Source organism: Drosophila novamexicana, unplaced genomic scaffold (assembly GCF_003285875.2).
Source record: "Drosophila novamexicana strain 15010-1031.04,08,12 unplaced genomic scaffold, DnovRS2.1 tig00004554-arrow-pilon, whole genome shotgun sequence".
In the NCBI taxonomy this organism is placed as follows: Eukaryota; Metazoa; Arthropoda; class Insecta; order Diptera; family Drosophilidae; genus Drosophila; species Drosophila novamexicana.
Window position 1 is genome coordinate 3,165,848 of NW_020825051.1, and position 14,610 is coordinate 3,180,457.

General features: G+C 45.2%; 3 protein-coding genes across 3 annotated transcripts; 2 read left to right on the forward strand and 1 right to left on the reverse strand.

Moving 5' to 3' along the window:
* The first annotated feature begins 431 nt into the window (after nucleotides 1–431).
* Nucleotides 432–10,706, forward strand: LOC115769713 (laminin subunit gamma-1). The gene is made up of 10 exons (XM_030714642.1): nucleotides 432–464; nucleotides 3,817–4,243; nucleotides 4,621–4,754; nucleotides 4,825–4,952; nucleotides 5,015–5,629; nucleotides 6,091–6,502; nucleotides 6,560–9,148; nucleotides 9,205–9,541; nucleotides 9,598–9,898; nucleotides 9,958–10,706. The coding sequence occupies exons 2-10, from the start codon at nucleotides 4,046–4,048 to the stop codon at nucleotides 10,167–10,169; spliced, it is 4,926 nt and encodes a 1,641-aa protein (XP_030570502.1). The 5' UTR covers nucleotides 432–464; nucleotides 3,817–4,045; the 3' UTR covers nucleotides 10,170–10,706.
* A 23-nt stretch (nucleotides 10,707–10,729) lies between these two features.
* On the reverse strand, nucleotides 10,730–12,548 carry LOC115769714 (odorant receptor 67b). The gene is made up of 10 exons (XM_030714643.1): nucleotides 12,412–12,548; nucleotides 12,254–12,353; nucleotides 12,057–12,195; nucleotides 11,813–12,004; nucleotides 11,641–11,745; nucleotides 11,418–11,586; nucleotides 11,258–11,363; nucleotides 11,091–11,192; nucleotides 10,892–11,047; nucleotides 10,730–10,786 (listed from the first exon to the last, which is right to left on the reverse strand). Exons 1-10 carry the CDS (start codon nucleotides 12,546–12,548, stop codon nucleotides 10,730–10,732), a joined length of 1,263 nt encoding a protein of 420 aa, XP_030570503.1.
* Nucleotides 12,549–13,099: 551 nt separating this feature from the next.
* On the forward strand, nucleotides 13,100–14,571 carry LOC115769557 (peptidyl-prolyl cis-trans isomerase D). Its single transcript, XM_030714409.1, has 4 exons — nucleotides 13,100–13,286; nucleotides 13,369–13,613; nucleotides 13,674–13,994; nucleotides 14,061–14,571. Exons 1-4 carry the CDS (start codon nucleotides 13,190–13,192, stop codon nucleotides 14,553–14,555), a joined length of 1,158 nt encoding a protein of 385 aa, XP_030570269.1. The 5' UTR covers nucleotides 13,100–13,189; the 3' UTR covers nucleotides 14,556–14,571.
* The last annotated feature ends 39 nt before the right edge of the window (nucleotides 14,572–14,610 follow it).

A 14,610-nucleotide genomic window follows, 5' to 3' on the forward strand; every position in this document is an offset into this window, starting at 1 on the left:
TTCAGTCTAGTAGTCACATGCAGATCTCATGTCATATATGTCTAACATTCGCTCATATCTAGTTATCAAATATTTGCCAAGACCAACAAAATTGTGCACTTCTGGAATTATGCTTGAAACTTAAGACCTGACGAAAGAGGAGTAACATTACAATTAAACATCAATTCACAAATCTGCGAAACGTTCGCTCTCCAATTTCAACCACATAGTTGCCCGGCTAAGCTAAGCCCAGCCAGCCAGCCAAGAAGCTCGGCGAGTGCCCAAGCGCCGCAGCAGCAACAACGATCACATAGCTACTCACAGATACAGATACAAGCACAGATACAGATACAGATACGAGCAGAGCAGAGCAGAGCATAGAGTTTCACTCAACGAGAGCCGCTGAGCGGTTGCGCCGCATTCCTCAAGAGTCAGTTGAGCATTGGACGTCCTCGTTAGCGGTTGCCTGTGGTGTTCTGTGCGGAGTAAGTGCGACAACGTTGCCGCCGAACTGTTCGGTGGTGTTGTGTGTAGAGTGTTGTGTGCTGTGTGCGGAGGAGTCTTAACTTTTCTTCTGGAACTCTTCCGTTTTTTTTTTTTATACATTTTTCGGCTGTCTCGCGCTGTGTATCGTGGGTTTTTTTTGTTTGCTTTGGCCGTGGCGGCAGGCGCAGCTAGCAATAAAAAGAAAACCTCAAGATAAAAAAGTATCTTGTTGTGTGTTGGTGCATGTGGATGTGAGTTTGTGTGTATGTGCGTGTGTGTGTGTGACAGACGGCGTATGACGAAGTGTTTACTCAAAAGGTTCTTGCCTTCAGTGTAGTGATACAATTACAACAAGTCAAACATAAAAAAAATTTTATGAAAAGAAACCCCGATAAAATGTACTTAATAATGAAACAAAGCAACTACAAAATTCGTACAATTACCAAGTCAGCAGAAAAGCGAGAAGTTGTGTGCCAAGTACACAAAATAAACTCGAAATGAAAGCAAATGCGATGACAAATGCATTTAAGCACATGTGAATGCAACTGCATGAGATATTCCATGCAACATGCAAACTATTTATAAACGAAGCAACAATCTTTTTGGAAAAGCCTCCCAAAAAAAAAAAAATAAAATATCAACCAAATGCAGCATGTGTTAGAAGGCAGACAAAAAAAATAAAGTATCTAGCCATAAATAAACGAAAATAACGCAGTATTTGTTGTTGCTCTGCTTGCCCTGTGCATCGCTGAGATACAACCAAAAAAAAAGATATATACAACAACAAAAAACCAAGTTTCGTAAAAGTATCTGAGCGCGTAGACCCAAGTGTGCAGTTTCTTTTGAGTGAATTCGTGTTGCTTTTCCTCTACCTGAGTTGGTGTGCGTGTGTGCGAGTGTGCGTGAGCATGAGCGTGTGTGTCGTGAAGCAGTTGATAAAAACAAACGCTTCAATAAAGATAAATACCAAAAGGTGCAAACAAAAAGCGCCGTTTCAAAACAACCACAAACTGCGATCCGCTCGCCGAGTGTGTTATATTGTGCTCTGTGCCTCGGTCGCAGTCTCAATCTGAATCTCAATTCCATTCAGTTCATGCCACCATATCGCACTAGTTCGTAGCCCCAAATTCTTATCGCAAAAGGAACTCGTGTTCATAGGCGCGTATCGCAACAGGCAGCAGCTCTTCCAGCCCCAGCCGTAGCAGCAGCTCAACAATTGAAATCTGAATGGAGCGGATGTTCATTCGTGCTATATGTATAAGTATATAGAATATCTCTGTATGACAGCAACAACATAAACAGTGCTTGTATTTGAGTCTTGGCCTCAGCTGAACTCATTCCCAAAGGGTTCCACACACCCGACCACACACTCACACACAGACACTCGCACACTCACTTGCCTCACAAGTGTATCAAATGTTGCCCCGGCGACAGTCTTCGAGATTTTCTTGTGCTTAATTCGGTTTCGAAATTAAACAGTTTTTGTGTTTTTTTTCAAAAAAAAAAATGTGAGACTATACTGATAAGCCACAACATAAATCTGTATAACGACTACAAAGAATTCAACAGTGTTCTTCCCGAGGGGTGCACACTCTCTAAGCTATTATTAAAAACTGAAAACTGATAAAAATAAATAAAAAATTTTGTGCAAACAATCAAAAGTTGTGTTAAAATCTAGAAGACTGTGTTACGAAATAGTGTGCTGAGTAAAAATTATATCAATGGAATACAAGCAAAAAAGAGTTACAAAGGAGATATTGATTAATGATTGACAAAATGATTGAGAGGATATGTATATATGTTATTATTCCTAATTTATTCTTCATTTTCAATGAATAATTATGGCCTTACTCTGGATCAAATTGGATATGGAATACAAGCTGAACCAAAGATAGAATCGCGAAAGATTAAAAATAATTCTATATGTTTCTTTTATGATCTTCATAGAGTTAGAAAGGCATGAAAGTATTCCTGGAATTGATTCAAGATTCTCGAAATGAGTGAAAATAGATTTATTTATTTCTTCATATTTTACGAAGCATCTTTCTTTGGATCATATGCGACATGGAAAAGAATCTGAACATATTATTATTGTCATATTTAATCAAGAATTCAAAATATGTCTCTTGAGCAGAAGTAAGAGGGCGCCTAGAATTCTATAATTCCTGGAATATTTCATTGTACATAATATATATATCAATCTTTGATTTTTTATACCCTTCATGTTTTCTTATCTTACTCTGATCCACATGCTTATGCTGCCTTATTCCGCTTCTGACTCATTATAACTGGTAATTTCTTGTAAGTCCCTATTCACGTTTTAAATATTTCTTTCCTACTCTATCCAATCAGGCAGTTGCCAGTATTCAGCCAAGTTTGCTTTATATAACAATCTTACGGTCCTAACCTAGCTATTTCCAAAAAGAGTCTTACTATAAATATTAAATGATATCATCTGAAATACCCACTAAGTAAATATACTCAATTTGCTGTGCATATTTGCTAATTAGCGGTACACAAAAATATACTTAGGCACAAGCTCAAGTATCTAAGAGATGCGCTGTTTAAATGAATCTAACCTTGGCTAAGAATAAGACGAGTGCATCCAAATATTCCTTTAACAAGTTCTCTAATAGCCTGCACAATTTTTGTTGCGTCAAGTAATTGCAAAGTTTTCTTTATCCAGATACATGCGATATGTATCTAGATACATATATGTGGTGTGCATGGGCGGAGTAAATGTAGATGAAATCATCGTTTGGAATTATTTCAAGTTTCAGACAGAGGCTAGAGCAAGTTGGGGGCTATTGTTGGTGCTTCTGCTGGGTTGGAGGGACGTACTGCATACACATAGTCGGAAATACAAATTTTGTGGGCAATGCCTGAGTTAACTTCCAGCGCGTAATACAATTTTATATGTGTGTGTGTGTGTGTGTGTGTGTGTGTGTTTGTATGAGTGTTTATTTATGTCTTTACTGGTTGCTTTTGTTGTTATTTGAAATTTTCATTTGCAGTTTTTGGCTTTTTTGGTTTTGTTTTGTTTTGTTTACACGAAAGTACTGAAAGAACCAGGGCCCATGCGGTTGCTGGGGAATGCTTCAATGAACTAACACACACAGATCGGGCAACTTATTGACTGACCGGACAGCAAAGTTTGTTTTTCGGACCGGCGAACGAACTAATTAAAACCAAGCAGCAGCAAAATAACTCGAACGCTTTTTATACAGCTCAGACAATATGTGCAACAGATGGTTTTTCTTGGGCATTTCTAGCCGAAAATTATTATTATATACACACATAGTATGTATATCTTGAGGCATTAGCTAATCGAATATCTTGTGCATATTGCAGCGAGTGAAGCCGCTCCAGAACCAGCCACCATCTCGTTGAGCCGCTGATGCCTTTTAACTCAAGTGCAATTATGCTTTAAGCTGTGACAGTGAACAACAAACAACAAATACCCATCAAAAACACCCACCCGAAATACTGGAACTACTCGAATAAGTGTTCAAAAAACCTCTATCCTAGTGTAATAATTAGTCTGTAAAGCACGGATACAAGTCGACAAACAAGGCCAACGATGAGGCGCAACAGGCGGAGTCTCAGCGAAGGCTCCTCCGCGGCGCGTCTGCTGCTTGCCGGAGCGCTGCTCTGCAGCTGCGCGACGGCTGCATTCGGCGTACAACGCCAGCCCATCAACTCCGCCGGCGGACACGAGCTGCGCGGCACCACATTTATGCCGGCCCTGGAGTGCTACGATCCCTATGGCCGACCGCAGGTAAGTCTATTGAGTTATCGGGAAAATGGGTGGAAATTCCCATATCTGAAATCATAGTTAAATAGTTGACAGCCAGGCAAGGCAATTAAGTGAAATAAATGTGGCACGCGCTTCTGCTGAGGGGTCAATAGATCTGCTGGGCGTTAATTAAAATGTAGACATACAAACTAATTGAACAATCAAGAATATTTGGTTGGGTATAAACTGACCAAAATTGTCGCGCTCTACGCCGCCTCTTCAAGCTCCTTTCTAGATACGAGATGCTCGTTTTAAATTACCCATTGCTCTCCAAAACGACAGACATTTGATTGGCCTTAAACAGTCTTTCTTCACAGTCCTTAAATTAGTTTTATCATATTTTTCGGAACCCCATTTAGAAATGCTTGCCCGAATTTATAAATGCTGCCTACCAATTGCAAATCGAATCGACGAATACCTGCGGTGAGCAGGGGGATAATCACTTCTGTATGCAGACCATGAATCCGAATCACAAAAACTGCGCCTTCTGCAGGTAAATTACAAATTTAACCACTATACAAGGCAACAGCCCCATGTTAAACATTTTCAACCTTTCCGCTTAGATATGAAGATCACAAGCCCACATACTTGACGGACTTGCATGATCCACAGAACCCCACCTGGTGGCAATCGGAGACCATGCTGGAGGGCATACAGCATCCCAACCATGTGAATCTAACATTGCATTTGCGTAAGTCCAACAGACGACAAAACCAAAGTAACATTCACATGTGGTAATTTTTTAAATTCTAGGTAAATCCTATGACATAACTTACGTGCGCATTCTCTTCCGTTCGCCACGTCCTGAGTCCTTTACGATTTACAAACGCACCTCGGAGAACGGGCCATGGATACCCTACCAGTTCTACAGTGCCGCCTGTCGGGACACCTACTATCTGCCCGATTCACGTGCCATTCGCAAGGGCGAGGGCGAGGCTCACGCTCTCTGCACCAGCGAGTACAGCGACATCTCTCCGCTGCGTGACGGTGAAATTGCCTTCTCCACGCTCGAGGGTCGCCCGAGCGGCATCAACTTTGAGCGCAGTGCGGAGCTGCAGGAGTGGGTAACAGCCACCGACATTCGCATCACACTGGATCGCCTGAATACCTTCGGTGACGAGCTGTTCGGCGATTCCCAAGTACTGAAGTCCTACTTCTATGCCATCAGCGATATTGCGGTGGGTGCGCGCTGCAAGTGCAACGGACATGCCAGCAAGTGTGTGGCCAGCACAGGAATGCATGGGGAGCGCACACTGGTCTGCGAGTGTCGCCACAATACGGATGGGCCCGACTGTGATCGCTGCTTGCCGCTCTACAATGACGTCAAATGGAAGAGGGCAACCTCAACCGAAGTGAACGAGTGCAAAGGTAGGCAAACAGAACGGGCGCTAAAACTGGTTACAGTGTGCACAGTGGGTAAAGATCTATAAATAACCAGAAACAGGAATTGTTGTTCAATTAGCCTAGGTCCGTTTTTAAATTAGGTCAGGCATTTGCTTGGCAGACTTTCTCAGTTCCGTATTCCATAACATTTGCTTCACTGTGCTTGACCTCCTATATAAGGACAAACTGCTTTGCCGTTAGCTACCACAACTGCCACAGCTTGTAACTGATGCTGACCAATTGTCAGTCATGTTGAGGCTGTGGTTGCAACTTGGCTGCCTCGTGGCCCATACCCAAGCGTACGGCTGGTCCTATGACCATGCCCTGGAAACTAATCTGATAGGCGTCAGCGCCAATGCACACTGGTACCTCATCAACTGTAAAGCAGCCTCGCAAGTAAAACAAGAAGAAACCCAACTCTCATCTTGCAATTTGTCCACTTACAGCTTGCAACTGCAACGGGTTTGCGGACAAATGTTACTTCGATGCGCATCTGTTCAATCAGACGGGTCATGGCGGCCACTGCCTGGATTGCCGCGACAATCGTGATGGACCCAACTGCGAGCGCTGCAAGGAGAACTTCTATATGCGCGACAACGCCTACTGCATCAACTGTGGCTGCGATCCCGTCGGATCCCGTTCGCTGCAGTGCAACAGCCAGGGCAAGTGCCAGTGCAAGCCCGGTGTGACGGGCGACAAGTGCGATCGATGCGCCAACAACTACTTCCAGTTCGGACCCCATGGATGCCAGCCATGTGGCTGCGATCCGCGTGGCTCCCATGACAATACGCCAGCCTGCGATGCCGAGAGCGGCATTTGCTTCTGCAAGGAGAACGTCGAGGGCAGGCGCTGCAACGAGTAAGTAGACGTAGCGGACTAAGTCCAACTCAGCTCTCTAATCTCAACAATTGGCAGATGCAAGCCGGGCTTCTTCAATCTGGATAAGAGCAATCGCTTTGGTTGCACTCCCTGTTTCTGTTATGGCCACACCTCCGAGTGCCAGACCGCACCCGGCTACTCCATTGTCTCCGTCACCTCCAGCTTCAACAAGCACAAGGAACGCTGGACAGCAATTGATCTGAATCGCCGTGACGTGGATATCAAATACAATCAGTATAGTCGCAGTATTGGCACCACAGCTCAAGGCAACGAGTATGTCTATTTCCAGGCGCCGGATCGCTTCCTGGGCGATCAGCGCGCCTCCTACAATCGCGACCTTAAGTTCAAGCTGCAGCTGGTGGGTCAGGTGGGACCCAGCAGCAGTGCCAGCGATGTCATCCTGGAGGGCGCCGGAAGCAAAATTTCACTGCCCATCTTTGCCCAGGGCAACGGCATACCGGACCAGGGTGTCAAGGAGTACACGTTCCGTTTGCATGAACATCACGACTACCAGTGGCAGCCCAGCCAGTCGGCGCGAGGCTTTCTCTCGATACTATCCAATCTGACGGCTATAAAGATCAGGGCCACCTATTCCGTGCAGGGCGAGGCCAATCTCGACGATGTGGAGCTGCAAACGGCGCACAGGGGCGCTGCTGGGCAGCCGGCAACATGGATTGAGCAGTGCACCTGTCCCGAGGGCTATCTCGGCCAGTTCTGCGAGTCCTGCGCGCCACGCTATCGCCACAGCCCAGCACGCGGTGGACCCTTCATGCCCTGCATACCTTGCGACTGTCATGGCCATGCGGATATCTGTGATTCGGAAACGGGCAGCTGCATCTGCCAGCACAACACACAGGGCGATAACTGTGACCAGTGCGCCAAGGGCTACTATGGCAACGCCTTGGGCGGCACACCCTATGACTGCAAGCGCTGTCCCTGCCCCAACGATGGCGCCTGCCTGCAAATTAACGGCGACACGGTCATCTGCACAGAATGCCCTGTGGGTTACTTTGGCTCCCGCTGCGAACAGTGCAGCGACGGCTTCTATGGAGATCCCACTGGACTGCTCGGCGATGTGCAGACCTGCAAGAGCTGCGACTGCAATGGCAATGTCGATCCCAATGCGGTGGGCAATTGCAATCGCACCAGCGGTGAGTGCTTGAAGTGCATCCATAACACAGCTGGCGAACACTGTGACCAATGCTTGCCCGGACACTTTGGTGATCCGTTGGCCCTGCCCCACGGCAAGTGCGATCGCTGCAGCTGCTATGCCGCCGGCACCGAGCAGGATGAGCAGAGCATCTCACGCTGTGACCAGGTCACTGGCCAGTGCCAGTGCAAGCCCAATGTGATTGGACGCGACTGCGGCGAGTGTCAGCCCGGCTACTTTAATATACGTTCCGGTAATGGCTGCGAGAATTGTCTGTGCGATCCCGTCGGCAGCTACAATTCTACATGCGACAGGTATACGGGCCAGTGCCACTGCAAGCCGGGCGTCGTGGGCGTGCGCTGTGACCAGTGCGCCAACTATTTCTTTGGCTTTTCCGTGGAGGGCTGCAAGCCGTGCGAGTGCGACGAGAGCGGATCCAAGGGCTTCCAGTGCGATCAGAATGGCCAGTGTCCATGTAATGACAATGTGGAGGGACGTCGCTGCGATCGCTGCAAGGAGAACAAATACGATCGCCATCGTGGTTGTGTGGACTGTCCGGATTGTTACAATCTGGTTCAGGAAGCAGCCAATTTGCATCGCGCCAAGCTAGCCAATTTGAGCTCAACTCTTGACGAGATCGCACGCACGCCAGTGACCAACGATGAGGAGTTCGAGGGCAAGTTGAAGGCAGTGCAGGAGAAGGTGGCCATATTGGCACAGGATGCGCGCTCTGGCTCTGGCGAAGGCGGCCAGACCTATGTTGAGGTCATCAACGATCTGCACAAGCGCCTGGACAGCATGCGCAGTCATTTGGTTAGCGCCGATGCACTGCAGCAGGATGCCAACGCAGAGATCGCTAAGGCACGCAGCAATTACACGCAGCTGCACAAGATCATCGATGATGCCAAAAAGGAACTGCAGGAGGCATTGGATCTGCTCAACGATGAGGGTGCACAGGCCCTGGCCAAGGCCCAGAACAAATCCGTAGAGTTTGGCGAGCAATCCGAGCAGATATCGGACATTTCACGCGAGGCACGGGCTCTCGCCGATCGTCTCGAGTCAGAGGCGCAATTCGATCTAAAGAATGCTAAGGACGCCAAAGATGCTGTTGAGAAGGCCCATCTGCTGGCCAAGAATGCCATCGATTTGCAGCAAAAGGTCGGCGTTGAGCTTCGCTCTGAAGTGCGCCTCGAGCTGAATCAGGTCAAGCAATCCCTGGGCACTGTCGTCCAAACCTCAAAGGAGGCGCTGCGCAAGGCCAACGAGGTGTACGACGCGGCTCTCACGCTGCTCAATGATGTGAACCGACAAACCCAGCCTGACATTGACATCAACAAGCTGAAGAAGGAGGCCGTGTCCGCCAATGAGCGCGCCGACGATCTGCTCAAGCAGATCAACGAGCTATCCAACAGCAATGGCGAGGTCTTTGCCGACTTCGAGGCAGAAAGTAGTTTTGCCCAGGTGCTTCTCGAACGGTAAGTCATAGTCATTGAGCTTTACAGTTAGCCAAATTCAAAATTTTACTACTTAGCGCCGATGCACAAAAGAAGGATGACATTGAGCTGTTGGAGCGCGCCAAAGCCGCCTACGAACGCGCCACCAAGGCGGTACAGCAGGGCGATAGTACACTCAAGGAAGCCAACGATACCTACAACACTCTGGCCGGCTTTCAGTCGGACGTGCAGAGATCTTCGGAGAAGGCTGCCTTGGCATTGCAAACGGTGCCCAGCATTGAGATGGAAATTGAGAATGCAGACAATCTGATTCGCCAAGCTGGTGAGGCTCTAGAGGGTGCCAACAAGAATGCCAATGAGGCCAAGAGCAATGCCCAGGAAGCGCAGGAGAAGTATGCCGAACAGGCCTCTAAGGTAAGTCCCGCTTAGATCCTAGCCATACCCTCTACTAACCAGGTATGTGCTCCTAGGATGCCGAGCTGATCCGCCGCACGGCAAATGAGACCAAGGTCGCCGCCCGCAAGCTACGCGACGAGGCTGATCAGCTGAATCATCGCGTGAAGCTGACTGAAATGAATATCTTCAATCTGGAGGATAATTCAACCAAAGATGACAATCTCGTGGATGATGCCAAGCGCAAGGTGGGTCAGGCCAAGGCTGACACACAGGAGGCACAAAAACAAATTGAAAAGGCCAACGCAGAGCTGACAGCGATCAAAGACGAGCTGGAGAACTTGAGGGACATCAGCACAGATGATTTGGATAAATTGGGTAAGCAGGTGCAATCTCTAAAGAAGCGAACCGTGTTGCTAATAATATCTTCCATTCAGAAAATCGCCTCACTGTCGTGGAGAGTGACATCAACCGCGTGAATCTAACTGGACGCATTGAAAAGTACCGAGAACAGCGCAACATCCAAAAGAAATTAATTGACAAATACGAAGCAGAGTTGGCCGATTTATCCGGTGAGGTGGATAATATACGTTTGATATCTGAAGCACTGCCGAGTGGTTGCTTTAGGCGCAATCGCCTGGAGCCCTAGACATACATACCCTAACTAAGTGCACTACCAACTACCGACTACTTCAATTAACATCTAAGTACGAGGCGAATACGAACAAATCGCAATTAGCCGTAGCCGTTGAATGAAATTATGTAATTTTAGTCTTTTAGCAGAAATATTTTGTTTAGTGAAAAAAACGATAAACAAGAACCAGAAAACAAAAACAAAAACCTAGAAAAGAACAAAAAACATTGAGAGACGTTAAGCTTTAAAGCATCGTTCATATATTATCATAATAATGTGATGCAACAAATTTCTTAACTGCCAATTTGTGCTTTAAATTCAAGCCAGCCATGGACGACTGTATTATACTACTATATATTGAAAACTGTGCCGTGTACAACTCCAAATCAATTGCATTTCTATATCTCCCCCATATGGTTATTCCATATTGCAATCTATACATTATTAACATATTTGTCAACTACGTTTAATGTGCCAATTACAATATTTTTTTCGTGTTTAAGTCGCCTAATGAATTTCACCTTAAAATAAATGTTTTCCAACGTTGTCATTTTGTATAAAGTATATGTAGAGCATTATTTGTTATTCATATTACGCAATAGCAAAAAGAAATTGCCGCTCATGCGGAAAACCTGCCAAGGATTGAAAAGATAAGTAAAATGGAGAGATCAAACCAAAAACACTTAGTGGAAGAGCAGAAGTTTGGGTTTCTTTATAAGAGCGCCTTCTAAACTAACCTGTACTAAAAACTTATGGGATAAATTGGCAAAACCTCCAACGCTTAGAACAAAAGCTCGCCTTGAGAAAAGCAGCATTAGTTTAATAATTAATTTAAAATCCTCAGATTCGTTATACCAGGCGCAGTTGTACCAGTCAAAAAATAATAATTCGCTCTATAACAAATATTAAGATGTTCTGTACAAGGGATTACTTTACCTGAGACTCGACCTTTTGCGCATTGACATTATATAGGCTGATTTCCAAAGTAATTGTTACCAAGTAAACCATAATCATGCCCATCCAGACCCAGCCTACTTCCTGAAATATTTAAATTCGATTTGAAATAATTTCTATATAAAGTTAGGGATCTTCAGATTACCCACCATCACAGTGCTGATCTTGTAGAGCAACATGCATATCAAAATGCTGCTTATCACGCATTGGACTAGAATTATATACTTAAAAACATTTTCAATTTGAGCATGATGTCTATGGAAGAGAACTTTGAAAATCTCCACACAATCAATTTAGTAAACGTCTTACCTCGAGATGCGGGCAAAAAGTCTGGCACAACAACGAATGAAAAACACCCTGGAAGATTTAGGAACCACAGCATTATTTGTGGAGTTTTGGACCAGATAACGTAAGACCTCTATAAGACAGGCCTCATGGTTGGTAAGCACCACAAAGAGGCTGTTGAAGCCAAAGACAGCTGTTGAAAGTTATATAAGAGATTTAGACATATGAAACGTAAATCAAGACCTACCAAAAAAGCACCAAACCGGACCAGATTGAAGCAGAATGAAACGCACTGAGAATGGGGGGAATTCATGTTTACCCAGGTGTACAAAGGGCACGATTGCTGGATAGGCTATATAGAGTAAATAGCTTATGAGTCAAAAGCCTACAGTTTTTTTTTTTTTTTTTTGTTTACTTACTCAAAGTCATTTCGCAAGTATCCTGGACAATGTAACAATCGTAAATGTATTGGAAATATGGCCGCAAACAATAATACAGAACAGGCATGCAAACGATCTTGTAGAAGAACATGACCTGACGATCGATCACCAGCCAGCTCCTTCTCAACATGGAGCTCAATTTTTTACACAACGCATGAGGGTTCGTCAAATCTGAAAAACAATACCTGAGATATAAAAGCAACATAAAACTGCATCCTCTTACCCAAATCAAATAGACCCAAATGCTTTAATATAGCACCTGTCTCTGTGGTGCGTAGCAGCTCCACACAAGAATCCAGAAAGCTGTGAAAATGCATCATCTTGACCATTCCAACTGACAACTGAAAGGTAAGTAGCACAGCCTGAAAAGAGTCAAATTTATGTATAAAAAAAACCTTACAAATTGCACTCAGAACAAACCTCTACATAGGCTTCAAAGGAGACCATATAAGTGGCCATTATAAATTTAATGAGACTGTAGATAATGCTCAGATTAACAAGAATTGCAAAAATGCGTAAGCTAGAAGATAAAATTCATAGTTAAAATTGCAATGTCTCTAATTTTGTGGAATACTCACAATCTGCAGGGCCTAGAGGTGCGTTTTCTGGGCGCCATGTTAATGCCCAATGCGTAGGCGCTGTACTCCACCCAAGTTAAGCCAAGCTTGGGCAAATAATCAATTCTCTCCAGTTCCCGGTCAAATATGTTCAGCATTCTGCACGATAAAACCTAAACTGCGAACAGGAGTCTGGCTATGGCAAGCTTTTATAGTATTTTTAAGTGGGAGGTCCTAGCTCAATTAGTTGTAAATTATATGGTTGCTTCTAGGCAAATTACTTGATTGTTTGAACATTGTGCAACTCTTGCTTAAGAAGGCAAAATAAAAAAAATACCCTAACGAGGCAGTATGAGAAAACATTAAAAATTAAACGATATAGTTAAGGGCAAAAGACTTTGACTAGACAACACAAATTGAAATCAAGAATATTTTCCTTGAACACTTTTATTAAGTCAAAGGGCATAACTTCTTAGTAGATAATCATGTCTCAGTCTAAGCAAAGGGAAAAAAAACGGTATATTGAGAATTTATAAGTCCCAAAATACTTTTAAAAAAATAATTACAATTAAAGTATATGTCTAGAATTTTTGGAATGAAGGGGCATGTAAATTTTTCAAAAAATAACGGCTGCGACATTTGCGCGAAGTTGGCAGCACCAACAGCTGTTTTAGCTGTGAAAGTGCAACAGATGGGCAGCACTCTGAAAATATAAATCGCATTGTATTTGTTTACTTGTTTTCGAATCGTTCAAGTCCAAAGTTAAAACTGAAAACGGGTGGCTAAAGGCTTCGCCTTGATGACCAAAATGAGCCCAACTAAACAAGAACTGCTGCAGCCGGTGAAGACAACAAATCCCCTTGTCTATTTCGACATCAGCATTGGCGAAGAAAGCGGTAAGCGGGAGCAGCTCATTATCTGTGTGCTTGACCTAGTTAATTGTTATCGTATGTACATATTCGTAACTGATTTGCGCAGCGGGACGCATGGTAATTGAACTGCGCAAGGATGTTGTGCCAAAGACAGCGGAAAATTTCCGTGCTCTATGCACGGGCGAACGTGGCGTGGGGCAGCTGGGCAAACGGCTGCATTACAAGGGCACGCGTTTCCATACAATCAAGCGGGTGTTTGCCGTACAAGGAGGTGATCTGGTGAACAACGATGGCACCAGCGGCGAGAGCATCTATGGTCCACTGTTCGAGGATGAGAACTTTGAGCTGACGGTGGGTGGTCCATGCATACATTCATATCTGTAAAACTGTATTAAGAACTCTTACCTGCAGCACAACGAGGAGGGCGTGGTCAGCATGGCGAACTATGGCAAGCCAAATACAAACAACTCCCAGTTCTTTATCACAGCCGTCGGCTGTGAGAACCTCAATGGCAGCAATGTCGTTGTGGGCCGTGTACTGCGGGGCCTGGGCATCGTTGCCGAAATGGAACAGAACTGCAACGATGAAGCCCATCCGACGACGGATATTACTATAACCGACAGCGGCGAGCTGGCTCCTGGCGAGGATTGGGCCATCGAATGCAGCGATGAGACATCTGACAAGCTGCCGCCCTATCCCCAGGATTGGACGGGCAAATTCCACAAGCCAACGGTAGGGTTTAATTATGCAATGTCATCATGACAGATGTTAAATATTTATTGTTGTTTTGTGTATTAGGTGGAAACAGCTGTTAGCCTGCTCACGGGCCTGCGAAAGTCGGGTAATCACTTTTTTCAGCTGGGTCGCTTCCATGAGGCGCGTGCCAAATACCGCAAAGCGAATCGTTACTATACGATGCTGCGCCGAAGCTTTGACTGGCAGGAACTGAAACGCAGTCAAGCCGACTCCGAACTGAGGCGATTGGATGCCTTCTCCGTGGTGAACAACATCAATATGGCGGCTGTCGAACTGAAATTGGGCAACTATCAGTATGCCAAATACGAGTGCTCCGAGGCCATTCGCTTGGATCCCAACTGCAGCAAGGCGTTTTATAGACGAGGACAAGCGCAACGTGCAATGCGTAACTACGAGGAGGCCATAAACGATTTGAAGCATGCACATAAACTGCTGCCGGAAAATAAACAAATCCTAAATGAATTAAACAGCGCCAAGCAGCTCCTGGCCGAATACAATAAGCAGCAACGAAAGGCGCTCAAGAATCTGTTCCACTAGTTGACAGCGAGTTCGTACAACACACCTGACTAAATGCTAAGATGAAAATTTGCTC